Source organism: Procambarus clarkii, chromosome 32 (genome assembly GCF_040958095.1).
Source record: "Procambarus clarkii isolate CNS0578487 chromosome 32, FALCON_Pclarkii_2.0, whole genome shotgun sequence".
In the NCBI taxonomy this organism is placed as follows: Eukaryota; Metazoa; Arthropoda; class Malacostraca; order Decapoda; family Cambaridae; genus Procambarus; species Procambarus clarkii.
In genome coordinates, this window is record NC_091181.1 from 40,180,908 (window position 1) to 40,208,679 (window position 27,772).

The window sequence follows — 27,772 nt, forward strand, 5'->3', positions numbered from 1 at the left end:
ATTCAAAAGGCACTTGCCAGGGATGCAAACATGAGAACAAAAGCACACAAGGTGAGCAATATTGGAGGTATCAGATTCACCAAGGATTCTATCAAGGAAGTAGTGTCCACAAGGGACAGTTGGGAAGCTAGTCCTAAAAATCAGGACAGTCTACAAAGAGGTGCATGACTAAAATGGACAATGCAGTTCAGACAATAAGAAGCAGAGAAGTGTTCCATTAAGTGCCTGCCTGTGAGTTAAATGTGTATGGACAACACATGACCTAACCAGAGTCATTTCACAACGCAGATTACCCGGGGTAAGCAGAAGGCCAAGAAAGACAGGTTACCCTGTAGTGCACACAATTTTCATTTAGCAGCTACATAACCTTGTGACTAGTGCACCAGACCAATGACTCTGCCAATGGTCTCAGTGAGGAATTAATGACTGGGTAAAAATCTGAATAAGGAATACTTTTTGGGTGCAAGTGCAGATAGCCTCCTTAGTTGTAGTGCCTGCATGCTCATTTAATCCTTCCACTGAGCATCCCGACTGGAGAAGTGGTGGCCAATTATTCACAAATGGCACATCCCGGCTAGGGATGTATTAGGATAACATGCAAGATTTAATTAAAACTTCTGTGCGTTCACAGGGCTCGCACTTTTTTTCAGGCCACCAGTAAACGGAACATATATATACATACAGAGGTACCTCGGAATACGAGCAGGATTTGCTCTGGAAAATGTGCCTCGGAAGGCAAGGGTTACCTCGAAACACGAGTTTGTTGATACACGTACAGGCCGGATTAGCACGTGGTGGTACGGCGATCATCGGCTCTCACCCCTCAGTTTACCAGTGCCTTGCGCCCAGTGACTATCCCACGTCAATTCTTCACCCGGATTTTCAGTGTTTTGTTGGATTTTTGGTTATTTGACCATAAAAGTTATTATATATCTCACCATGGGTCCCAGGAAAGCCAGTGGTAAGGATCAAGGCAAGAAATCCCATGTGAGGATGACAATAGAGGAGAAACAAGAGATCATTCGTTAGCATGAAAATGGTACACGGGTTGTTGAACTGTGGGAAGAACTGAGGGAAGAGATGCAAACTTTTATTGAAAAACTCGCCCAGAGAAAGCTGTAGTAGGCCATTGCCTTAATCTTTTCAATGACAATGTGATGCCTTACTACAGAGACAGCTTGCGAAGAAGGGAAAAACAAGCTTCCATGGACTGAAAAACAATAGTTAAGAAGAGAGACTAGAGACATTAAACATACCAAAACCACAAGATAAGAAAATGACGAGATATGATCACCACTTACAAAAACTAACAGGAATTTACCAAATTGACAGAGGAATTCCTGAAACCAGCAGCTTCACGAACAAGAGGACTAGAGGATTCAAGCCAAGGAAACAAAGATGCCAAAAAAATATTAGAAAGTTTTGTTTTGCAGAGTCGTAGACGGTTGGAACAAGCGAGGTGATGGAGGGCAAACCGTCAGTCGTTTTTAAAGCTTTATACGACTTTTAAAGCTTTATAAGGGTACTGGAAAGACAACACCACGAGTGTACCTATCATCCTGTAACTACACTTATACAAAATATGGTAAATTTTGTAATTACCTGTCAAAATGCTAAATAAACATAATACAAATAATGACTAAAAACCCACTATATCTGAAACAAAATCCACTTGTATATAAGCAGAAGGCATTCTATGGCAAGCATGGTGGGAAGTGTTTAACAGGAACACCTTGAAGCACCCGTCATCACCTAAGCATGAGAAGCAAGGAGGTTCACACTTCTCTAAATTTCAATGGTTGGGAAAGTTCTTAGTTTAAAATGTATTTCAAGTTGAAAGCCAATACAGTGAGGCACTCAATATGTTTCATGGAAACCATGTCTTTTAAGAAGTACAAATATGACCTTAATGTACTTATGAATATGTTCATACTCTACCTTTAAATATTTCATTTATGTACAGCAGAAATTCCAGTTTTCACTTTTTGAGCAGCTGATGACGAACTAGTATGAAGGGCAAGGCTAAACCAGAGCCAAAGAATAGCACAAACACCGCTGTAAGGCGAAATCTATTCTGGATCTGGAAGGGGAGATTCTGCAAGAAAAAATATAAAAGTACTGTTATAAAATTGCTTTGAATATACAGTATTAAATATAAAACATTTGAAATAGCAGTGATAATTTTTAACATGCAGATACATAAACACGACTTCTGACTCATTAGCAGAACTTTCCCTGTGCAAAGGTAATTTTAACCTTACTGTACCCATTTTTTCTGGGCCATGGCCAAGTATGACGGGGAAGACACCAGTATCTAGGTTCGGCCTCCAAAAAGATGTTTAGGGCCTATGATAGTGGTGTTTTGCACTTTGTGAATATAGAATTCTAAGAGTGAGCCTGGTGCAGTGCATGGGCATGCTGACTATTGCTACTTTCAAGTCCAGTGGGGTTAGGTTGACATCTGATAATATGGTTCGATGTTGGTGTCACATTCATGAAGAATTTGTTTGGATCATTGATCTTCAATGTGTTCAGGGGTTCAATGAAAACAATCTTACTAAATCCTGGCTATTTTACTTATTTCTTTGTTGTCACTTGTGAAAATTCCATCATCAATGTGCAAGGAGCCCAATGCTGAATGTAGTTTTTTATTCCCCTAAATTTCACTTATGGCCATTCGCTCTCTTTGCCGTTCCTGGATTTTATGCTATTCTTGCAGCTTGAATTTGATCATTTCTATTTCTCTAGTCTTCATTATCATTGTTCTGATAGAGTGGAGAGTTTTGACATTTTCTACAATTTGTCTTATTTGCCTCTAGGAGACAACATTCTCATTCCAGTTTGCATCTCTCTTTTTCCCTAGTGTTATGTGCCTTCCACATATTTCTAGTGCTACTGTGGCCATGGACAAGGACACAACCTATAGTACTGTATCATCCTTTGTAGATGACACTAGGATTTTTATGAGAGTAGACAACATAAGAGGACACGGCAAACCTCCAATCAGATGTCAATCGGGTCTTTCTATAGGCTACAGAAAATAATATGGTGTTTAACGAAGATAAGTTTCAGCTCATGCACTACGGAAAAAAATGAAAATATAAAAACGGAAACCACGTACAAAACTTGGTCAAATCATAATATAGAACGGAAAGGCAATGTAAAGGATTTGGGTGTACTGATGTCGGAAGACCTTACATTTAAAGAACACAAAGTAGCCGTCACAACTGCAAGAAAAATGACAGGTTGGATAACAAGAACCTTTCACACTAGGGATGCTATACCGATGATACTTTTCAAGACGCTAGTGCTCTCTTAGAGTTGAATACTGCTGCACAATGACAGCCTCTTTCAAAGCTGGAGAAGTTGCTGACCTGGAGAGCGTGCAGAGATCCTTTACTGCTAGAATCCACTCAGTAAAGCATCTAAACTATTGGGACTGACTAAAGAGCCTAAATCTGTATTCTCTTGAGCGCAGGCGGGAGAGATACATAATAATTTGCACGTGGAAAATAGTAGGGGGGCTGGTCCCAAACATGCACACAGAAATAACATCACATGAGACAAAGCACAGTTGAGAAAAGGCACAGTTGATAAAATGCAAAGGGTAACCAAGGCGAGAGAATGATTTGTAGATAAAAGGCAATTTCAGAATCAAGAAACTGAGGCTCTCTGATTCGTAGAGCGTGGAGGAAGAGAGACGAGGACACTTTTCTTAACAGAAGGAGGATGGTAAGAAAAGAAGTGAATGTACATGCCACTATGCATGGAATAGTGCTGAGAATGGTCCAGGATGGACCAAAACGTCGTTGTCCCTTCACTTTCTAGTGTGTGGTCTGGTCAACAAGAAGAATAGTAGTAAGGAGGATCCACAACTTTCTATCATGTAATGGAGACGAGAGACAGAATGGTTTTGGAGGGCGAGGCACATGCTATAAGACCTTATTGGAAAGTTCAGAGATTTCTACATACCGGCTCAGAAGCTGGTTACTGATGACTCCCTTGTGCTTTTCAAAGGATGTGCTGCCTTAAACCAGTATATTCACTCAAAACGCCACCGATTTGAATTGAAATTCTTTGTACTCTATGACTGAATCAAGAATGGTGTTACACATGATACTTTATTCGGCTACAAATATAGACATCCTGGTAATGACAAATATGGCTTTGCTTTGTTTGTTTATTAATTTTTTTCCATAACCTACATGGTAGATGAACCAACGTACCCTAATGGATCAACATCGTAATTAATTAATGCTTTGATTGTTAACATATTAACAGGTTAAACACGAGACCCGTAAGAGAATGCAGATTATATAATACTGTTTAACCATTGCCCAGACACCAAGAACCCCCCTTTTTTTTTTTTTAACAGGCTTAGGTATACACAGCAACGTGCTGCTACTCTATTCTATATGAAAGATTAGTGTAGATCAAAAACTAGCTAGAAGTTCATCTAATATTCCCATCTCACAGGATGGTTAGTCATACATGGAATTAGGGGGAGAAATTACCTGTCTCAATACAAAAACAAACCGCCTGCCACAGCCCCGACCAGCTGATGGAGGTAGGCGTTATCTTACTCTCGCAGCTATACCTTTGTCACACCATGTACACTTACAGCTCCGGGAACGCCGCCTTCACCTCCTCTCCTGATGGCGGAGGTCATGAGGCTCCTGGAGGCCACAGCTAGCCTGCTGGCAAACATGTTGAGCAGGATGTTGGACGTCTGTACACTACCACCAATGGACAACCGGCTGGTTCCTCTCACACAAATGAGCGCTTTTATTCCCGTCTCATCAATAATAGATTTATATATATATATATCGCAAATCTACTTAATATAATCGTTCTAGTGTGACTGTACTACTTTTTATTTAATCTTGCTGCTTTAATTTTACTCAGTTTTATTAAATATTGCATCGGTTAATATCTCCTTTGATTATTGAACAATGTAGATGGAGTAAGATTGTGCGCATGCCCATGAGTTTTGTTATTATAATTATTAGCTAGTTAGAAATTAGTTAGGCCGCGAGAAATTATAGCTAGCTTTTTATATACACTGTGTAATCTTTCAAAGTGGGTAATTTTTGGTAATTAGTAATGTTAATTATTTAGGAATACTTGTGCATAGGCTATATGCATCATGTTATTTTCTCACCTATTTTTAGTCAGTTGATTTATTTGTGTATTAAGGTAGCTATTTTCTCTTCGCATGATTCCATGTATCCATCCCATCCCGTGTGATGGGAATATTAGATGAACTTATAGCTAGTTGTTTAGTCAGAGTTGCCCACGGGATGGGTATGGGGTGCATAATAAATAAACTAAACTAACTCTTAGAGTTGGTTTGTCTTTGTATTGAGGCTGATATTTGCTCCCCTTATTCCGTGTATGACTAACTATCCTGTGAGATGGGAATATTAGATGAAATTATGGCTAGTTTTTTATTTACACTGTGTAATCTTTTAAATATACTGAAAGCAGCAAACAGCTGGGGCTCCCCCCTACTGCTCTAAGGGGACCTTCCGTCTACCTGCAGTAGGGGCCATTTGTCAGTGACACTTGGGTTGAGCAATCCCAAAGGCAGTCTGCCCCTGTCAAGGGTTTTCGTGCCTTGTCACCCATAAACTTTTGTGAAAACCATTACGGAGACGTACTGACCCCTGTCAGCACGATGGGTGATCTTCATGATGATCCGGCTATGAATGACCGGTCGCCAGACTGTCCAAACTGTGGCAGAACCTTTCGAGACTATAGAGCAATGCGAGTCCATCTGAGCCGCATGCAGAAGGTCCAATACCACCAGGAACTTGAAGAGGCCGCGAGTAGAGCGGGTAGGCCCAAAGCAAGGTAGACCGATGAGGAGAAACGCCTCCTGGCAATGGAAGAGGTGAAGCTGGAAGACAGACCCCAGGCAGGCCGGGATGGTATGAACCAGAGGCTGCAACAGCGCTTTCCTTCGCGAACTTTAGAGTCCATAAGAGTCAAAGGAAAAGGAATGAGTACAAAGAACTGGTGGTGGAATACAGAAATCGCGCGGAGGGCGAGTTAGTTTAGTTCATTTATTATGCACCCCATACCCATCCTGTGGGCGGTAGTGGAAAGGGTTACAGAGGCACATAATGGGCTCAGGGACTGAACCCCACAATTCATTTAGCTAAGCAAATGAACAAATCCACAAGGGCCGTGACGAGGATTCGAACCTGCGTCCGGGAGCATCCCAGACACTTCCTTAATCGACTGAGCTACGACAGGGTAAAAAGAGTTGAAACCGAAGTTCTACTGAAGTAAGTTCAGTAGAACTTCGGTCCGAAAAGTGTAAAATATTCTGCCATGTTCCCCCCCTTTTTTTATTTTCTCAACACAATTTATATTTTAATCTCAATTAGTATTAAGTTTTAGTCTTAGTGTTTTTCCTGCCCGAAACGCTTTGCGTAATAGTGGCTTTAGGTATTGTATGTACTAGCCCGTAGTGGACTTACCTGGCACAAGAGCAGCGCTGTGTATGAAAAAAAAAAGAAATTACAAATCTCGTTAGATATATACCAGTACGGAGTCAGGTGAGAAAACAAGTAGAATAAAGGAAAAGGCAAGGGGATAAATAGGGGATTTGAACATACTGTACAAGAATGTAACAACTCTTGTATATATCTAAAAAAAAAAAAAAAATAGGGGACGAAGCACATACAAAGATTAATCGGGTGTAATAACCCTATTATGTTGAGCAGTGTCTTCTGTGTTGGCATTGTTATGTTCCGGTCTTGTTCTTACTCTCATGGTGGGTAGAGTAAATAGTTCCGTGATTTGGGTATTCATGGTAGGGTGTTGTATGTATATACATACATACATTTATATACAGCACTTATATAAGACCAATCCTGGAGTATGCAGCTCCAGCCTGGAGTCCATACCTAGTTAAACACAAGACAAAGTTAGAGAAGATTCAGCGGTATGCCACCAGGCTCGTCCCGGAACTGAGAGGACTGAGCTACGAGGAAAGGCTAAAGGAGCTGAGCCTCACATCCCTGGAAAACAGAAGAGTAAGGGGAGACATGATAACCACCCACAAAATTCTCAGGGGAATTGACAGGTGGAAACTTAGTACCCAGATGAGCCACAGAGACGTTAGAAAGAATTTTTTCAGTGTCAGAGTAGTCAATAAATGGAATGCACTAGGAAGTGATGTGGTGGAGGCTGACTCCATACACAGTTTCAAATGTAGATATGATAGAGCCCAGTAGGCTCAGGAATCTGTACACCAGTTGATTGACAGTTGAGAGGCGGGACCAAAGAGCCAAAGCTCAACCCCCGCAAGCACAATTAGGTGAGTACAATCAGGTGAGTACATGGGAGTATGTTGATGGGGCGGTTGGGTAGTTACCAGCGGCGGCCGGGCGTGGTTCCCAGCAACTCAGTCGAGGTCAAGGCCATCTGTCATGTTCGAACACCTCCTATGTCATTTATACTATTTAAATCAATATAGTAAATTTGTAAATATTAATAACACAAAATTACAAATACACTCAAAGAAATATTGAAAATATAAATTACGGGGCAGCGTAATTGATCAACCAACAACATGTTGCGTTTCGGGTCTTTCCCGAAACGCTATGCGTTAAAGTGACTTTATTTAGTGTATATACTAGCTCTATCTTTAAATCGAACATTATGTTTGTAACTCATCTTTAATGAATGTACCTTTACCTGAATAAAAAATCTAATCTAATCTAAAGTTAAATAAGCTCGTGAGGTCAGCCAAGCGTCCAGTACCTAGAGATGGTTGACCTCGGCGTGACCAGTAGTGTGGGTTGCCAGGTCACTAGTCATACACGGGGACAATATGTGTATATATACATACATGTACACCTTGAGACTTTACTTTAGTGCTGGGATAATATCCAGAGTCAAACCGTCAAAAAATTGGGGAGTGATCACAAGTGGTGTTAATCATTGAGAGGTTGTAGAGGACCACCATTGCCAGGGGTCAAGGTATAGTTGACCTGGTCGTGCTGGAGAGTGTGGGGTCAAGGTATAGTTGACCTGGTCGTGCTGGAGAGTGTGGGGTCAAGGTATAGTTGACCTGGTCGTGCTGGAGAGTGTGGGGTCAAGGTATAGTTGACCTGGTCGTGCTGGAGAGTGTGGGGTCAAGGTATAGTTGACCTGGTCGTGCTGGAGAGTGTGGGGGTCAAGGTATAGTTGACCTGGTCGTGCTGGAGAGTGTGTGGGGTCAAGGTATAGTTGACCTGGTCGTGCTGGAGAGTGTGGGGGTCAAGGTATAGTTGACCTGGTCGTGCTGGAGAGTGTGTGGGGTCAAGGTATAGTTGACCTGGTCGTGCTGGAGAGTGTGGGGGTCAAGGCATAGTTGACCTGGTCGTGCTGGAGAGTGTGGGGGTCAAGGCATAGTTGACCTGGTCGTGCTGGAGAGTGTGTGGGGTCAAGGTATAGTTGACCTGGTCGTGCTGGAGTGTGTGGTCAAGGTATAGTTGACCTGGTCGTGCTGGCGAGTGTGGGGGTCAAGGTATAGTTGACCTGGTCGTGCTGGAGAGTGTGGGGGTCAAGGTATAGTTGACCTGGTCGTGCTGAAGAGTGTGTGGTCAAGGTATAGTTGACCTTAATGATAATTACAATACAAATAATTATAAAAATGAGAAAACGTTAAATCCCACTAACTTAACTATTCTTCCCCTCCCCCCATGCTGACCTTACAACCAACCCTACAAGGAGGGCGAGCCTCAACAACACCGGTAGATTGTTCCAGGTCATTGTCCTAGCAACACATTTTGACGTTCGTTGACCTCTGATTGCTTGGTCTTTAGTCTGTGTTGCTAGTACAATGTGTACTAGTGTTCTAGTACAATGACAAGAGTTGCTATACGGTCGGAGCATTTTTGATTAACCAGAATCTGTTTTACCTCGGGGCTGTCAGACGTAACATTCTAAGCCAGCACGCAAGCGCCTCTTCGAGAGATTATAACCTGCAATTAAGTTATTCCCTTAGGAATTTGTCTAAATTGTTGCTTAATAAATATATAAATACCTTGCTACTTTTTCTCCTATAAAGTGCATAGCAACTTTTTTTTTTTTCTCCCCTCCATGCTATATAGTGTCTGGTATAATGCCTTATTCCAGGAGGAAATAAGTATCAGAAGAAGTTGGTTCCGAAGTAATGGTTTATCGCTAGAACCTTCTAACCAAAGAACGCTTGAGAATAACTATGGAGGATATACCAGAATTATCGAAGATTACATGGGAACAACGTTACTAGAACCATGAACTTAAAATTAAATATTGAAAGTAATAAAGTACATAAAAGCTCTTGGCTGTATAAAAGATTCCTATGCTTGATTGTAAGTCCACTACTGTGACCCTGCTACTGGTCACAGTAGTGGACTGCTACTGGTCACAGCTGTAACAGGTTAAGGAATTTAAGACGCCACAACTTTCACTCGCATGTTTCAGGCGAAATAAAACATCGTACCACCAATCAAAATCTAACAGTTTAGTTTAGTTCATTTATTATGCACCCCATACCCATCTTGAGGCGGTAGTGGAAAGGGTTACAGAGGCACATAATGGGCTCAGGGACTGAACCCCACAATTCATTTAGCTAAGCAAGTTACAATCTTGATGAGCTAGTTACAAAATTCAATATAAGTCGTCACATCAACAATGGGTTCGAGATCGACCTCAAGTACAGGTTCTAAATTAAGCAGCTGACATATGTGGAGAGCTAGTGTCAAAATTTATATGTTTGTCCTGCACACCGCCCCCCATCCAGTGGGCAGCGGTGGATAGGTTACAATCACTTAGTTACTACCTACAGTTAGCAAACTGGGGATATTTGGCTAAAATTTCTGGTAGCAGATCATTTTGAATGAAATATTGACACATCGCTGGAACATTGGTTATAGAATTGTCTCTAAATTCACGTATCTTTTCGCACTCCATCACATAGTGACGGAGGGTGTGCGAATAATTTTGTTGACACAGTTTACATTTGGTCAGGTCTACATCAGCAGATAATGAGAATTCCCAGAGATACTTGTAACCGAGTCTAAGCCGAGCAGCAGTAACATCTAGAAGTCTGCTGATTTTATTGGATGATCCATAGATGTGTGGCTCCTCTTGCATGATAGTATGATGATAGATGGAATTACTGGTGTTAATTTCACTTTGCCTCAGATCTACAAGATCTTTTTGGAGGAGGGGGTGAGGTAAATGGGTTGTCATGGAGGAGTGAGGTAAGCGAGGAGCGTCGTGGAGCATGGGTGAGGTAAGCGAGGAGCGTCGTGGAGCATGGGTGAGGTAAGCGAGGAGCGTCGTGGAGCATGGATGAGGTAAGCGAGGAGCGTCGTGGAGCATGGGTGAGGTAAGCGAGGAGCGTCGTGGAGCATGGATGAGGTAAACGAGGAGCGTCGTGGAGCATGGGTGAGGTAAGCGAGGAGCGTCGTGGAGGACGGGGTCTGAGGGCTGGACTAAGTGATTGATCAGAGGTGGGGTCGGGGTTGGTAGACCTGGTGAGTGGTCGCCTGGTTGATTGTAAACATTGAGGTGCGTCGCCGTTGTCGCCAGACTCTTGCCGCTGCTTCACCATGAACACTGGCCTTAACACATCTTAAATATCCTCCCCGCCCGCCTGCTCCTCAGGTACACTGTAGCCTCCACAAGCATCTTGGTGTAAACCACCAATTTTTTTCTATAGAAGGTACAAATAATGCCAACTAAAGGAGAATTGGCTTAACCAATTCATCGGTCGGTGCCAACCTTGCCAGAAAAATCCCACAGACTCAGACACATGTTGCTACCACATATCTTTCAGTCAGCTATCCAAACTCTCTTCTCCTTTCACCAGTCAGCCCGACAAATGTGTCCATCATTCACTCATTAAAAGTCAAAGCTAGGAACATTAATGAAATACCAACTATGGTATACAAGAGTATGCTATGGGCATTCAAGGGCATGGTATGGTATCCCATGCCCTTGCACCACCCTTAACTTTGCTGCTCAACAAATTTCTAGTGTCATACCTTCCCTGATATCCTTAAAAAAAAAAAAAAACGAAGCTATACCTAATAAATTCCCTGTAACCTACCTTACCTCTCTATTGTCAACCCATGTATGTTTTTTTTTTTTTTTTTTTTGTTTTTCAAATCAACGCTGTTTTAATGTAATTTTCTGTAATAATTTGTAATTGTATTTGTGCTGTTTTTCAACAATGTTCCCCCCTCTCTTACCTCTATTTTTATTTGTACTCAACGCATTTTTTTCTTTTTACCCATTAGTTTTAAGCTTTAGTCAGTAGTGTTTTTTCCTGCCCGAAACGCTTTGCGTAATAGTGGCTTTAGGCATTGTATGTACTAGCTCTTATCTATAAAGCCAACAAACTTTGTAAAATCTCTTTATGTATGTACCTTTGCCTAAATAAAAATTATTATTATTATTATTATTATAAAAAAAACACTAGTAATACCAGTTCATAAAGGAGCCAATCCGGCAGACGTAAATAATTACAGACCATTTAAAAAGTTATTTACAAACAGGTCTACTCCTACCTCGTAAAATTCAACATACTAAGTCCCTATCAGTTTGGCTTCTCTCCCAAAAGAGTACCAATGATGCAATTTTTAGTCTGCTTGATATAATCTACTCAGCCCTTGACAAAAATGAGTTTCTGATTGGACTCTTCATTGACCTGAAAAAGGCCTTTGATGCTGTTAACCATAACTACCACTTACTTAGACTCCACCATTATGTAATCAGAGGCCTTGTCCTGAACTATATTCGACCATAGTGACATACACTGGTACATAGCCATCAATGATATAACCTCTTCCACTCTACCATTAACTGTAGGAATGCCACAGGGAAGCATCCTAAGACCTCTTCAATTTCTTCTATTTATTCATTTTATTTTAATTATTTATATACAAGAAGGTACATTGGATTTATGATGGGTACAGAGCATTGAAAGTTTACATTCCTGTAAAGCCACTAGCATGCATAGTGTTTCAGGCAGATCCTTAATCTAACATATAATTTTAAGAAGGTAATTTCTAGCAAAATTAAAAACATGTTTACAGGTACTGTACATTGTAAGAAAGTATAAAAATGCATTGTAAGAAATTATAAAATAATACATTGTATAAGAAATTTGACAGGATTAGCAGGTATATTAAAGTAAATTTAAAGGGTTATCCACAGGTACGTTGTAGCATAATTTGAGGATTATTGCAAGTTATAATGTAGTAAACTATGTGTATAACATGATATAAGAGTGATCACAATGGTCACAATGGCAAAGATCGATTGATCGCAATGATCACAATGGCAAAGTTGTATGGCACAGGTACACGTATTGGGGAATTACATATACTGTATATACATTATATACATCAATGATCTGCCTAATGTCTCTAACATTCTTACGCCTATATTATTTGCTGACGATACTACCCTAATCTACTCAGACCCCAACCCACACATATTAAATAATGTTGTAAATAATGAACTAAAAAAAAAGTCCACTTGTTGATGTCAACCAACAAACTCACACTCTCATACTTAATTAACTATTTCTAGAGTTCCCCCAGAATCCCTAGGGCAACCTCTCCAATTCAACATCTTGTAACTGGTGTTGTAGATTTTGTAACCTCGGTGCTTGATCACCAAGGTACATACTGTACCACAAAAACAAGGTATTGTACCTGATCAGCTACCAGTAAATCTAGAAAAACTCTAATAATTTTCCACTGCCACCACCTGATTCAACTCCACCCTGATTAACCCCCCAATTGACAAAACAGGAAACCACCAATTACATATTTTCCCAAATATGGATCCCCAATTATGAATAGGAGGGAGGAATTTACTATTAACAGTATTGCGCGCCGCCAACTTAGAGGTCACACCCGCGGCGTGTGGGCGAGCCGTTAAGAACACCTGTTTGAGAGTCTCTAACTATTTAGAGTTTCCTGCCTTAACTGCAGCTCCAGTTTCTTGTCCCTGTGGTCTACTGATCCATCTGTGAAGTATATGAAGCTGTCAGATGCAGAGTTTGCTTCTATATCCATCTGTGCAATATTACGTAGCAGATGAAGATTAGTTGGTTCTTTTTTCCTTCAAGAGCCATAATCTTAAAGTCAAGGGGCAGCGATTCCCAAGGGGCTTGCATAACAAAGTCTGCATGTATTTCGTCGACACCCTTCTCAGTGACTGTGTTTGTTATATTGAATGTATTGATGTTATAGAATTGTCACTTAGTATGATTGTTATTAGTATGATTAGTATGATTATTAGTATGATATGATAACAAAGTCTGCATGTATTTCGTCGACACCCTTCTCAGTGACTGTGTTTGTTATATTGAATGTATTGATGTTATAGAATTGTCACTTAGTATAATTGTCACTCCTGGTTTATCGCACAATGGGTCCACCTGTTGCTAATGGAGGCTCTTCTGTCCAGAGTTAGTGCTCCAGTGATTATATCTTTAAGTGAACTGATTCTAGGTCTAGTCAATATCTTGGTCAGCATGCATGCAGCAATCCCTTTTACCCTTATTTCAATCGACGTTAGCTTGGTTTCTAGTCTTAGGTTCAGTATTTTAGTCTAGTACTGTAGAACTCTTTGGAATCGACGTCTATATTCTCCACCTCGCAAGTCGTGTCGCTGCAAATCGGATTGCACTGATTGCTCATGGTCATCCTCTGCATTGTTGGAATCTGTGCATAGCTATGATCCATCGCTTTGCTATTGGTATTGCTGCACATCGGGCTGCATTGATTGCTCGTGGCCGTTTCTTGTGTTGTCAGAATCTATACATCTCTGCTATCCAGTATTTAGGTGTTAATGATGCTACATATTGGGCTACATTGATTGTTTATTGCCTGCCTCTTGTGTTGTTGGAACCTGTGCATCTCTGCTGTTTAATACTTCTTTGTTGGTGCTGTTTCATATCAGACTGCATTGGCTGTTGATTCCTGTCTCTTGTGTTGTAAGATTCTGTTGATCTTGAGTGGCCACATCTTTTTGCAGTTGCTTTTGTGAATGTTGATGGACTGGTGTTTTGACTACCCGACTGTTGGTAGTCTGTTTGTCCATGTCGCATTGTTTGTCCTCTTGTGTTTTGTATATAGTACTGTGTATTTCTTGTGTAACTGTGGTCTGCTGCACGATCTTGTCCATTATTACACAAGTGATTTCTTGAGTCTGTTGTTGTGAGGCATTCTGCATCATCTGTAGGCAATTGATAATATTCTCTGCCATGATCTTCACGATGTTTTTCAGCTGGACCTCTGTAAATTTGCTGTGTTGATTACATAAGTAATTGCTTTTTTGCTTATGTTGTATTTCTGCAGCATTTTTGTGTATTTTCTGATTTGGAATTGATAGATTCAAGAAATTTTGTTCTGTGAGGGTGTGTGTCTGTTGTGGCTGTGCACGAGTGTTCCAGACATTGGTGTTGGTGTATGTAGTGCTGGTCTGTGTGTTTATCCTGGCCTGAGCTGTCTGCACCTTTTCTTTTTGTGCAGGGCCGGTTGTGCTCCAGGTATGATGTTTGTCTCCACAATTTGGACATTTAGCTGTTGTGGTCTGGTTTGCCTTGTGCTTAGCTATACAGTCTTTAGTTGGATGCTTCAGGCTGCATACTCCACATCTCTCCTGTCCGGTGCAGTGCGATTGATGGAGACCGTATTTCTGACATCTGAAGCAGCACAGGGGTATGGACGTATGGTCTCTGTTGGTATATTCCCCAATTTCCAAGATTGAATGTTTCTGGCACATATCCCATGATGGTCACCAGAACCTGACATCGTTGCTTTGTCTACTTTGTGTGGCATCATTCTGCATTCAGGATTTGCTTGTGTTCTAGTACCTGTACTGGATCCAGTGGAAAGTCAATTGGGTATCCAAAAAGCATGACTCTTGTGAGTCTTTCTGAAGTGTCCAGCTTTTCCAAGCATACAGGGTTTCCCTTGCAGGACTGTTACTTTTTCTAAGGAATTTGCAGTCTGTTGGTCTCCAACCCGTTCTCGCAAATTCGTAAAGTCAATATTGACTTATTAACTACGTGCATAGGTGATATACTAAACATAATAGATACCCTTAAAAAGATTCATAGAAAACACCGACCTTACCTAACCTTGTTAGTATCTTAAGATAAGCATCTTATTGCTTTGTAATTACAATTATTACTTAACCCGTACCTATTATAGGTTAGGTAATAATTGTAATTACAAAGCAATAAGATGCTTATCTTAACATACTAAGTAGGTTAGGTAAGGTCGGTGTTTTCTATGAATCTTTTTAAGGGTATCTATTATGTTAAGTATGTCACCTATGCACATATTTAATAAGTCAATATTGACTTATTAAATTTGCGAGAACGGGTTGTGGTCTCGTGGTGTCATTATTATTTCTCCTTTCAGATCGACTGTGATGGAAAGTTTTAGCTCAGGTTGTTCCTTTTCCACTGTTGTTATTACTCCATATGCTGTAGGAAAGTGGTCTGTCTGCATTATCTTGAATTTTGGAAGATGTGCAGAATCTGATGCTGTTTGGTGTGAGATGGGTGGTGTCCTCTCCTGTCTCATGCTGTTGTCTTGTGACTGGGCTGTGGAGAGAGGTACATTGTCTGACACTGGCTGGTGTGTGACTGGTACTGTCCTCTCCTGTCTCTCATACTGTCATCTTGTGGCTGGGTTGTGGACAGAGAAGCATTGTCTGATACTGGCTGGTTTGTGACTGATGCTGTCCTCTCTAGGTCCATTATGTCTGCTGTCTTGCTGGTAGAAGCACGTGGTGAAGCCTCGATAGCAGTTTTCTTCGGTGCCTGCTGCACCTCGGTTCACTGTCCCTCCTTGTCTGAAAGCTGCCTCCATTGCCTCTTTCACTTTGACTTCCCCATGATGTTTCCACATAGTGAGGACTGATTCACTGCCTTACCTAATGTCTGAGGCACTGCTAGGCCTGGAGAAATTCATTCCCCTCCAACGGAGGGTGTAGAATGATTCCTCCCAGGTGGAATCAGGGATACCTAACACCTCAATGAGCTGATTGGTCTACCTTTCCCTGAAAAGGCTCAGTACACCTTTTAAGGTGCCCCCCTTGTGGCGATGCCTGCAGGGTAGGACTTAGTGATCTGGTTAGTGATATGGTCCTCACAAAAAAAAAAGTGCGACGAGTGCGGTGTGACAGTTTGGGTCACCTGCTTACTGGGTTGCGCAGAATACCAGTCAGCTGGACAGTAGATAATCAACAATATTGTTTGTCCATCAATTGTAGACAAAATTGGTATTGTTTCCTTCGAAACAAGATCTTCTCTGGGTCTTGGAGTATTGATGTATTCTTCCTCACAAAACTGCGATGATTTGAGCTGATGGATGCTCAGAATCTTAAGTTTTTCAGGGAACAAAATCGTGAGTGGCCAGCTCGCAATGGCGCCGAGGTGCTATAGGCACAATGAGAGAGCACTGGCTGAATATCAGAGTTCCATGGCTGTTCAGTACTCTCCCAGCAGGCATTAGAAATATTGCAGGAACAAAGGTGGACTTTCTCAAGAAGCAGTTAGATAAGTTTCTACAAGAAGTGCCAGACCAACTGGGTTGTAGTGGATATGCGGGCCTGTAGGCCGCTCCAAGCAACAGCCTATTGACCAAGTTACCACAAGTGTGAAAACTTGGGAGTAGATGAGGAGAAAAAAAGAGAGAAATAGAAGAACTCCTGGTATGCTCCAGGAATGGCTATAAGTCAGGACTGACCCACGAAAAGAAGGGGAAAAGAAGAGAACTCGGCACTGGCCCAAATGCAAAACAAGCATGGAACTGCTGAAGAATAAGTAACAAAGGGTAAGAGGGCATCAACTAAAGAGGTTGTCAGCACTTCCATGTACTGTACTGTATACACATTTGCTGTAGGCAGATTAGTGAAGGAAACCGACAAGTTCATGCAAGCCCACAGACATCAAAAGGACAAGGACAACTCCAGGCTGGCTAAGCCAGAGTACCTCCAAATGACTGTGTAAAGATCAGCCTAGAAGGAGGAACCAAAAAATGTAAGACATGTCCTGCCACCAAAGCGGACAAACCTGACCCTGTGCCTACTAGCTCAATGCTGCCTGGAATCAGCTAGTCAAATGTGCTTTAGTACCAGGCAGACCACCTGAGCCAGCAGAACTGGAGGCTGTGGACAGAAGGCTGCTCCAGAAAGTGTCTCACAAGATCCATCTATAGCCGGACAAGATGGTCCCGGCAACAGCTGGGCAAAAGTGCTCTGACAACAGCCAAGTAAGACAGGTCTGATGACATCCAGGACAAATAGTACAGTTGAAAGTTGGGGTATACAGCTGGACAAGACAGCGCTGGCAAAACAGCTGGGCAAGACAGCCAAGTTAAAAAAGTAATCCAAGACAGTATAACTTGGTTTCTGAAACGGTTAGTTCTAGCAAGACAGCACTGTAAAAAACAGCTAGACTTAAATAACCCAACAAAAGATTATTAAAACTTGCTTAACTTTATAGAATGACTTTGGTGTTAGTAATTTATATTTGGACCTCTGCATATTTCATTCACAGTATTTCATTTTAAAAACCTGAATTACAGTACAATACTAGGTTTTATTGTTTTGACACTAATGTACAATCACAGCAACCAACATTGACATGGAACACATGTTGCATTTTATTCATTTACTTATTTATTTATTTATATATATACAAGAAGGTACATTGGAATTGAGGATACATAGCATAGTAATTACAATCTTGTAAAGCCACTAGTATGCGCAGTGTTTCGGGCAGAATATGACTTGGATATGAATATGAAACTATATGAATATGAAACTATGCATTATGTGACTTGGAACAAGGTATGAATGATAGTAGACAAGGATGCTTGTATTTACCATATATTAAATTAAAACATCATATGCTAATACAATATTTGAAATTGTTGAAGTACTGTACAAAAATAGAGCTCTTAATATGGTAGCTATAGAGGAGCAAATGAATGATGGAAAATGTATATACTGTATAAAAGTTAATTTTAGTACAATACTTAGTTGGCATTATCTAAATTATTCTGTAGCGTGATGGCATGTGGAGGATGGGAAGGAAGTGTGGATTCCAATCAGCTAGAAGCAAGACTTCGAGCAGGATTAGATGCAGATCGGCGTTACACAGCAGAAAATGCTGCCAAGTTACGAGCCATTCACTCGGCACCAACTTATGATGAATTCAGGCAGCTTGTTCTGGGTAAGAAAAAATAATTTTCATGTGTTTTTAAAAGATTAAAAATAAAACAGATGTTTACTCTTGAGATCTTAGTATTACACATAACAAGCACCTTTTCACAGATATGTTTATTAATACTTCAATAGCTGTCTAGTTCAGTTGTAATTGAACACATTTTTGTGAATTTGTTTGTTATTTTATAAGTACAGTACTGAAGTTCCTTTTTGTACTGTATTGATTTAAGGAGTTAAAGTATCTTAACTTTGAACTCAATTAATTTATAAATCATAATTTTTGATTTTATGAGTACTGTACTTACATGTGCAAATTCTTGAATTTCTGTTACTAACCGAAATCAGAATTAAAGTTATGAAGAAATGTGTGTGTTTACTAAAGAGAGCATGTGATGGGTATCTTGAGGTTATCTTGAGATGATTTCGGGGCTTAGCATCCCCGTGGCCCAGTCTTCGACCAGGCCTCCTTTTTGTTACACATCCCTAGGAAGCAGCCCATAGCAGCAGTCTAACTCCCAGGTACCTATTTACTGCTGGGTGAACTAGGGCATCTGGGTGAAAGAAACTGCCAATTTGTTTTCGCCTCCGCTGGGGAACGAACCCGGACCTTAGAACTATGAATACTGAGCTCTGTCTACTCAGCCGTCAGGGCCCCTAGGTTAGGTTAGGTATGAAAGACTTGTTAAACCAAGTGTATGTAAAGAATAGATGTGATATATTCATGTAATGCTCAAACATGATATTCATGTAATGCTCAAACATGAGGCTTATTTTATTATACTATTCCAGGCAAAGTTCCCTTGGTAGCTCCCTTAGCCAAAATGCACCAGACTCAGACAGATCAGTAGACTTTGTAGGACTTTTTGCTTCAGAAGGACAAGTAACTTTCAAAATTGTCTTGTCCATCTACCAACAGAGTAGGGGGCTCAAGGAAGATCACAAGTTCAAATCCTGTCAAGACAACTATTCACCATAACACACAAATCCTTCAAACTACTTAACACTCCCTGTAAATGACTCTGGAAACTCAAAACTCACCAAGAGTTGGTATGAATCTATTCAACCCCTTTCCATTAAATACATTTGTATCATCAATACTCTGCATAGAAGTTTGAGTTGCTTGCCATCTCTTTCTTCAACCTGATGGTTTATGCAACATTACTTTTCTGGGAGGAGCCCTGTCGGCTCCCGGAGCTATACCAGGCTGATATGCTAATGTCAGACTTTGGCATTAGATCAGTCATGTGTATGGAGTTCTTAGGGCCTACCGGGGACCACGGCCAGAACCTCGCCCCTTCAGAGAGGCAAGGGGAGCAATGGCCTATAGAAACCCCCGTGTGGTTGGAAGCATTCTGTGTCTGCCATCGACCGGGTTAAGCATCCAGAAAGGTAAGCATTCCAAAACAAACCCCTATTCTGGTTAAAATTGCTACCAAAAGCCAAACTTGTGGATAGAACTCCCCAACAGAAAACAAGCAAACTAGTATGATGTCACCGTGCCGCTATCTGTGCAGCTCCCCCCTCCCCGGGAAGGGGAAGGGGGAGCCCCAGACCTCTTATGCCGGCTATCCACCCATCAGTTCTGAGGCTGGATGTCAAATCACGCAAAAACCGCCGACCGGAGGGAGGGAGGGAGGGAGGGTTGCCGGGGAGCCTCCAGGTCTCACCCAGAAAATGATGTTTCATTACAGTCAACGCTGGTTTGTTGTTATTGTAATGAACAGTGTAAGATGATTTATTGAAAAGTGCTGTAAGACTTGTTTTGTCAAAATTCTATATGAGTTTTGTTGTTATTGTTGTATGTAGTTCAGCAATTTGAACAACAGAAGGTTGGAAAAAAGCTTGACGCTTTGGTTTAAAATTACAGGTGCTCATCTAAAGCCACTTGATCGTAATGACAAAAGTAAAGTCCGGCCATCCATCTGGAATTCTCTAGCTTCTTCAGCAACTAAAAAGGCTAGTAAGCCACCTCCACAGGATACTGAAAATTCTGTATATCCAACTGATGTACAGTATGTAAGTATCTCTGTTGCATTCTTACCATTTCAGTACTGTATTTCACTTAAATTTAAAATTTTGTTTTGTCTGAATAGAATTTTCTCAAGCATGTATTATTATACATTTTCAAACTATTTTCTGCCTCTTTATTTTCTTAGCATGCATCTATGGCTAGTGTTTGATGTTGTAGATTTAAAGAAATTCCATGTAAATTTTTGTTGATTCCTGTTACAATTATGAACATGGTAATATTATTATTGCTTTTCTGGAGTAGTGGCTCCCTGAAGTTATCTCACTGAGAAAGTTTCCCATATTGAGTCGAATCCTGCCGTAGGAATCCTGTTGGTATACTGGGAGACCAGAGCCATAACCTGGACCCCACATAGAGGAAGAGGGAGTTGGGGATTACAGTATTATGATCATCCACATCCAGAAAGTAAGCAAAGTAATACAAACAACTGCAAGGTTCACCTAAATGAAGCACCAAAACAGCCAACAGACTCTGCAGATTATTTACTCAAATCTAAATGGTTCACTCGAAAGTGATCTTGAAACCCTTGAGTGCACAATGCTGCCAGCTGGTGGCATCCCGAGAACTGTCTAACGGCCAGCTATGATTCAGTCCCAACCCCAATGTCAAAGTGCTCGGACTTTCCATAGTTGCCAAAACCATAGCGAGTTCACGACTTTTATGAGACTAAAATTGGAATATTCAGCATTTGTATGGTGTCCATATCTCAAGAAGCACCTTAATAAAATGGAAAAGGTGCAAAGGCATGCTACTAAATGGCTTAGTACCTTCTGTGGTTGATTATTGAATAAATCGCTAAACTATATGTTTAACAGATCTCTAACCCTGTCCATGGAGGACAGAAGAAAATGTATATATGCTGGTTAACATTGTAAATGTGTGGCTACATCTGTGATAGAAAATAATTAAAAAAAAAAAAATTTTGACCCCCAGAGTCCTGCAACATATGCGTTATTGGGTCTTCATTCATTCTGTTCACACCTGCTTCTAATCAAGTAGCTTACTGGGCAGCAGCCACCCTACGGGCAAAGTTTTCCAATATTTGGATTTTACGACATTGTGCTCATTTAGATACCCCTGGAATTGGCCCCTGTTGTATTTAGTGATATGGAATTGGAAGTTTTGGTGTAATCTGCCTGGGCTAAGTACACACCTCTTGCTTTTCCTGTGGGTGTTGTATGCCCTGCTTCGAGTCTTTCTCCCTCTGGTTCTGGTGCTGAAGTGTCTGAGGGGTTTCTGAGTCTTGGCAGGGTTTAGTTGAGATGGGTAGCTCACCCATCTCCGGGGATGGTTCCATCAACTTTGATGGAGGAGACAGTTGAGCTGGCTCTATCTGCTGAGGATTCAGAGCCTTCTTCACAAGCATGTGCTAGCAACATTCTTTCTCCTTTTAACAATGCCTTTCTGTCCCAGGCATTAGGTGCAGCATATGGTTCTGCCCTGGGGCCATCATGGTTGACTTCTGGGGCTGTAATAGGGAAGATGGAATTTAAGGAAAGTCTGTGGGTGCCCTTGAACCCTTCTGGGAAGGGGCAAATTTGTCCTATCCCCCCTTCAATGTATGAGCTGGATTATTGGCTGCTGCTCCAAGGTTCAATTTCATATGCCATTTGGTGCATCCCTTTTGCAAAGGTTATCCTGCATTGTGTTGTCTTTGGCTCATTTGGACTCATTTCAGTTCCTCCTGTGGGATTTGGACCTCACATTGTTGATGGACCCTGGGTCTGTCATGGCATACTGACTGCAGTATGAGGTCCAGGATTTATCCTGTCTGGCTGCCAACCCTCTCATATCCTTCAGGACTTGGCACTGGTTCTGTCAAATTCAAACATTTGATTGGCAGGAAGTGAGTTCTGTCTTTCATATGTTCTTGGAGGACACTTCTTATTTTCTGCTTGAGGACTACTGATTTGTTCTGGCACTTTTCAAGGATATGGGCAAGTGGCAGCTCCATGTGTAGCTGCGTGTGCTCTCTGGAGTCCTTATTGCAGAACACCACAGGGCTCATATTCACTTAGTGGCTGTCATGCATTTTTGGGCTGTCATGGGGTCTCTTTGCTGACAAGTTCCATGAAGGTGTGGAGTTGCTTGCTTTGGTCCTGGGTGTGGAGGCCTTGTTGCCTACAGTACTGACTTTGGTGGCATTCTTGAGGTTATCTTGAGATGATTTCAGGGCTTAGCGTCCCCATGGCCCGGTCCTCGACCAGACCTCATTTTTGTTACACCCCCCAGGAAACAGCCCATAGCAGCTGTCCCAGGTATTTATTAACTGCTGGGTAACAGGGGCATCAGGGTGAAAGAAACTCTGCCCATTTGTTTCCAGCTCTACTGCGGATCATACCCGGAACCTCAGGACTACGAATCCGATGTGCTGTCCACTCAGCTGTCAGGCCTTGCCTAATGTGAGAGATGGATCTCTCAGAACAAGCTCATGTCCACTCATTTGATATGTGCTATCAGGTTGCTTCCATGGCATAACTTCCTTTGGAATGGAAAGAAAGGGCATGTTTGATGTCTATGGTCTCTGTGGTCTTAGGAATTGTGTGATATTGTCTATGTTGACCTATGTCATTTCATTAAGCCAGAATCAATTGAGCTGTTGGTTGGTACTAGCGGTAAGGGCTCTTAGTCCAAGGATGGGAAGTTGGTGTTGTGTGGTAAAAGGGAATCGACATGGTGAAAGACCATAAGGCTAAACCCCCAAATACCTCACCTCATCCTACCTATCACAGTGACGACCTCTGTTGAGAACGAGGGAAGGGTATGCCTTGCTGGTGGCTTGAACTTGGCGGGGCAGCCAATGACAATGTGAGTGTGCAGAACTTAGGGCTCTGATTGGTTAATCAGAGGGGGTGTGGTTACCTCGAGGTGGGGGGCTGTTGCCTACTAGGGCATTTGGAATTGTACGCTTATGAGGGGAGGTCGTCTTGATTCAGCTAACCAAGACAACACTTTTTCCCTCGAGCTTCAATTATATCATCACCAGGACACCTGCCAGTACCAGCACCGAATCACTGATTACTGTAGGTGTGTCTGGATAATCGAATTCTGGACTTTGGAAGACTTCAGGACCCTGAGCGGGTGATGCCAGCTCCACTGAAGTGATGTCATGGGAGTAAGTGGAGTGCCATGAATTCAGTGCCACAGATTTATTGTATCCAATTGACTTGTATAATTACCTAAGTAATTACCTAAGTGTAGTTACAGGATGAGAGCTATGCTCGTGGTGTCCCCGTCTACCCAGCACTCTTTGTCATATAACGCTTTGAAGCTACTGATGGTTTTGGCCTCCACCACCTTCTCACTTAACTTGTTCCAACCATCTACCACTCTGTTTGCAAAAGTGTATTTTCTTATATTTCTTTAGCATCTTTGTTTAGTTAGTTTAAATCTATGATCTCTTGGTCTTGAAGTTCCAGGTCTCAGGAAATCTGAGAAAATGGAAAATACCCACTCAACAGTCTGCACAGTGGAGACAGTACAAATAACCATCAGCATGTATCAAAACTGATGGGCATCCCTTAAACTTGCAAGAAGTAAGTGTGGGCATGGTGGGCCTGCTTGATACCTGCTTGATGTGATTCTGGGAGTTCTTCTACTTCCAAAGCCCGGCCCAAGGCCTGGCTTGACTTGTGAGAGTTGGTCTACAAGGCTGTTACTTGGAGTGGCCCGCAGGCCCACATATCCACTACAGCCTGGTTGGTCCGGCACTCCTTGGAGAATCCAATGGGTCAATAAAATAATGTTCCACACAAAAGACTCTCAGGGCTTACTAGTTCTTGACGGACACCATGGCACTAGGGATGCTCGCCAAAAGAAACCGACACCAAAAGCAACCTTTAGAAAAAACTGTGAAGGACATCAGCAGTGTGCGATATGTACAAGCGCATGATTCCTAGTTCATCTCTTGATCAATAACTCCAGAATGCCCCCAATCTTAGAGCCTAGCAGAACAGTCAAGGACCCTTGTACAACTCAGGACGAGGCACCCTACACAGTAGGTCAGCCTCTACCTTGAGGTTACCTTGAGGTTACCTTGAGGTTACCTTGAGGTTACCTTGAGGTGCTTCCGGGGCTTAGCGTCCCCGCGGCCCGGTCGTCGACCAGGCCTCCTGGTTGCCGGACTGATCAACCTCATCTCTATGAGATGAACATCAAAACTCACCAGGGAAAATAATCCTATTAGGACAGGGGCAGCATCAGCAAGTCCCCAGGGAAGGGTAACCCTAAGCACATGCAGTTGTAATGAACAATTTTCAAAGTTCATACAACAAGCGAGGCTTGTAAAAACAAACACACGCACGCACGCACGCACACACGCACACACGCACACACACACGCACACACACACACACACACACACACACACACACACACACACACACACACACACACACACACACACATATGTACATACATATACACACATACACATATAGCACATCAACAAACTGGAAAAGGTGCAAAGACATGCTACTAAGTGGCTCCCAGAACTGAAGGGCAAGAGCTACGAGGAGAGGTTAGAGGCATTAAATATGCCAAAACTAGAAAGACAGAAGAAAAAGAGGTGATATGATCACTACATACAAAATAGTAACAGGAATTGATAAAATCAATAGGGAAGATTTCCTGAGACCTGGAACTTTAAGAACAAGAGGTCATAGATTTAAACTAGCTAAACACAGATGCCGAAGAAATATAAGAAAATTCACTTTCACAAACAGTGGTAGACGGTTGGAACAAGTTAGGTGAGAAGGTGGTGGAGGCCAAGACCGTCAGTAGTGTCAAAGCGTTATATGACAAAGAGTGCTGGGAAGACGGGACACCACGAGCATAGCTCTCATCCTGTAACTACACTTAGGTAATTACACATATACACATATACATACATACATACATACATATACATACATATACATACATACATACATACATGCATACATGCATGCATGCATGCATGCATGCATGCATGCATACATACATACATACATACATACATACATACATACATACATACATACATGTATGTATGTATGTATGTATGTATGTATGTATGTATGTATGTATGTATGGCTCAGGAATCTGTACACCAGTTGATTGACAGTTGAGAGGCGGGACCAAAGAGCCAAAGCTCAACCCCCGCAAGCACAATTAGGTGAGTACAATTAGGTGAGTACATACATACATACATACATACATACATACATACATACATACATACATACATACATACATACATACATACATACATACATACATACATACAAAGAAAATACTAAATATTGAAACATTTCACAAGCACAGGGGGGCCCCCTGCAAGACGGAGTCTGAAGGATGACCAACACCTACCTAGAATAGTAGATTTGAAGACCAGCAGCTCCCATATAGCCACCATCTGGCTCTATGGGGTATGGTCTAACTACTGGGCGGATTGTTTACTGATTTATTTGCTGCATTGTTGTACATCATTTCTTTGCTGGGGATTTGTTTCTTTGGTGATGGTGATCATGAACTTTACTTTTATAGCAAGTATATTATGTCAGTAATATACTTGCTCTATATTCTCATTAGCTATGCGCAGATAATGAGATGGGTCTGTTAATTCTACTTAGTCCACTAATTACAATTAATACCTCTTCCCAAACCTGCTAAAGGATGGTCAGGTGAGGTGTAGGACTGGTAATGTAACCAGTTGACAACGAATCATCATCAGTGTAGCTCCAATAGTAGTTCAATACAGATGCTTGAGAGATACCACACATCTTGAACATTTACCAACAACAGTGTAACACTCGACGTGTCCAGTTCCTACCCTCACAAGATGTTTCAGCCTCGAAACAGAGCAGACAGCCAGACTCTGGCCTCATCGAGCTTCCACCCCTCTCGTTCGAAAATTAGCTCCTCGATTCTGCCCGCATTCAGAGCACCACAGTCTACACACTCACCCTGCATCCGAGCTGCTCTCTAGCCCTGTCCTCACTCAGCTCTCTGCCCTGCTCTAGGCTTCATCTCAACTACAACACCACTTCTCTACACTCTAAACATACTGACTGCTGTAACCAAGATTAAATAAATATAAAAACCACTAAACTGTTTAATCAGCCAAAAACGTACAGTAAACATACGTTAAAATTTGCTTTGAGCACCTAAGTGAGGGGGGTTCAAATTTGGGTCTCTGGTCTCCAGTAGGTCATTAAGGACTCCTAACTTACATTTGGCCCCTTCAGAAAGGAGTGTTTCATAAGCTTAAAAACTTATTTTTGCATTAGTTTACTAATGTAAAAGTTGACCTTGGGGGGAGTGAATCAGACGAAATTAAGAGGTTTCTAGTGCAATACTGTAGCCATGTACCAAAAGAGGTCATAGTGTATTGGAGACAGTGTGAGCACTCATGCAAAGTACCATTGCTGTTGCAATATTTAATATTAGCAATATTAAATTTATTAATTTTCTGGAGGAGCCCTGTTGGCTCCTTGAAGCTATCCAAACTGATATGTGCTATATTAGTTCGAGGCCATTAGTCACTGGAGTTCTTAAGCCTACCGGAAACCAGCGCCAGAACCTGGTTCCCTCAGAGAGGCGCAGAGAGCATTGGCATACGATCACTCTACATTTTAAGTATGTTGTATTCCAGGCTGGGCACTCAGAAAGATAGGTGAGCCAATATAAACAATTAGCCAATAAAATGCAACCTACAGCCAGAAAGAGGAAGGAACTCCTGCTAAAAGAAAGACAAGTATCCAAAAATAACCCAAACTGGCAACTCTACCCTCAACTAGTACTCCCACTCATTAGTGTATTAACCCCCCCTTTATAAGGGGGTGGGGGGGGGGAAAGCCCGCTCAAGCAAGCCAGCTATTTGCCACCTCAGTTCGAGGCCTGATGGAAAGCCAAAACCTTTAACCAGAGGGTGGGAGGGAGGGAGCCTCCGGGGCTTCACTCAGAAAATGTTGTTTCATTACATTCAATGCTGGTTTTTTATTTTTTCCCAAATTCATTTTGCACAATAATCTTTTACAGGATGTCAATAATCCACCAACTACTACAGAAGGTCTTGTGCAGCTGTGGGAGCGATTGGATTTAGCAGAACGACTTGACCTATTGCGCAACTTATCACCACTAGCAACAGAGAGACTAGCTGGGGGCTTGGTGGCTGGTGGCTTGCTAGGGGATGCCATCACCACACTCCTGGCTTTTACACCAACAGTCAGTGATGTGGTCATGGTAGTAAACATGCTGCAGGCATTAACACTTGCAAAAAGGTTAGAAAATATGTAGGTGTTAATAATATTAAATAAGCTATACAAGTTATTGTTAAATTATATAGCAGTTAGGTTTCCTTATGATTGGAAGCACAGCCATGCAGAGTAGAGCATTTTCTTAGTATTTTTAACCCTTTCCAGAACCACTGTATATCACATTCTATAACATTTAGTTATAATAAGCAGATACTTTGAAAGTTTACATATACATTTTTAGCCATCTCCAGTAGATATA

The 27,772-nt window shown here is 41.7% G+C and overlaps 1 protein-coding gene across 5 annotated transcripts in view; it reads left to right on the plus strand.

Annotated features, from left to right (window-relative positions):
- The first annotated feature begins 10,268 nt into the window (after positions 1-10,268).
- LOC123759453 (coiled-coil domain-containing protein 103) overlaps positions 10,269-27,772 on the plus strand; it is a 29,880-nt gene continuing 12,376 nt past the window's right edge. The window contains exons 1-4 of one of the 5 annotated variants that reach the window (XM_045744542.2): positions 10,269-10,436; positions 18,087-18,253; positions 20,114-20,262; positions 27,296-27,537. In XM_045744542.2, coding sequence (XP_045600498.2) covers positions 10,396-10,436; positions 18,087-18,253; positions 20,114-20,262; positions 27,296-27,537 — 599 coding nt within the window. In that variant the 5' untranslated portion in view covers positions 10,269-10,395. Of the gene's footprint in view, positions 10,651-18,086; positions 18,254-20,113; positions 20,263-27,295; positions 27,538-27,772 lie in introns of all 5 variants that reach the window. The other 4 variants (XM_069335268.1, XM_069335267.1, XM_069335269.1 and 1 more) reach the window with 4 other exon arrangements.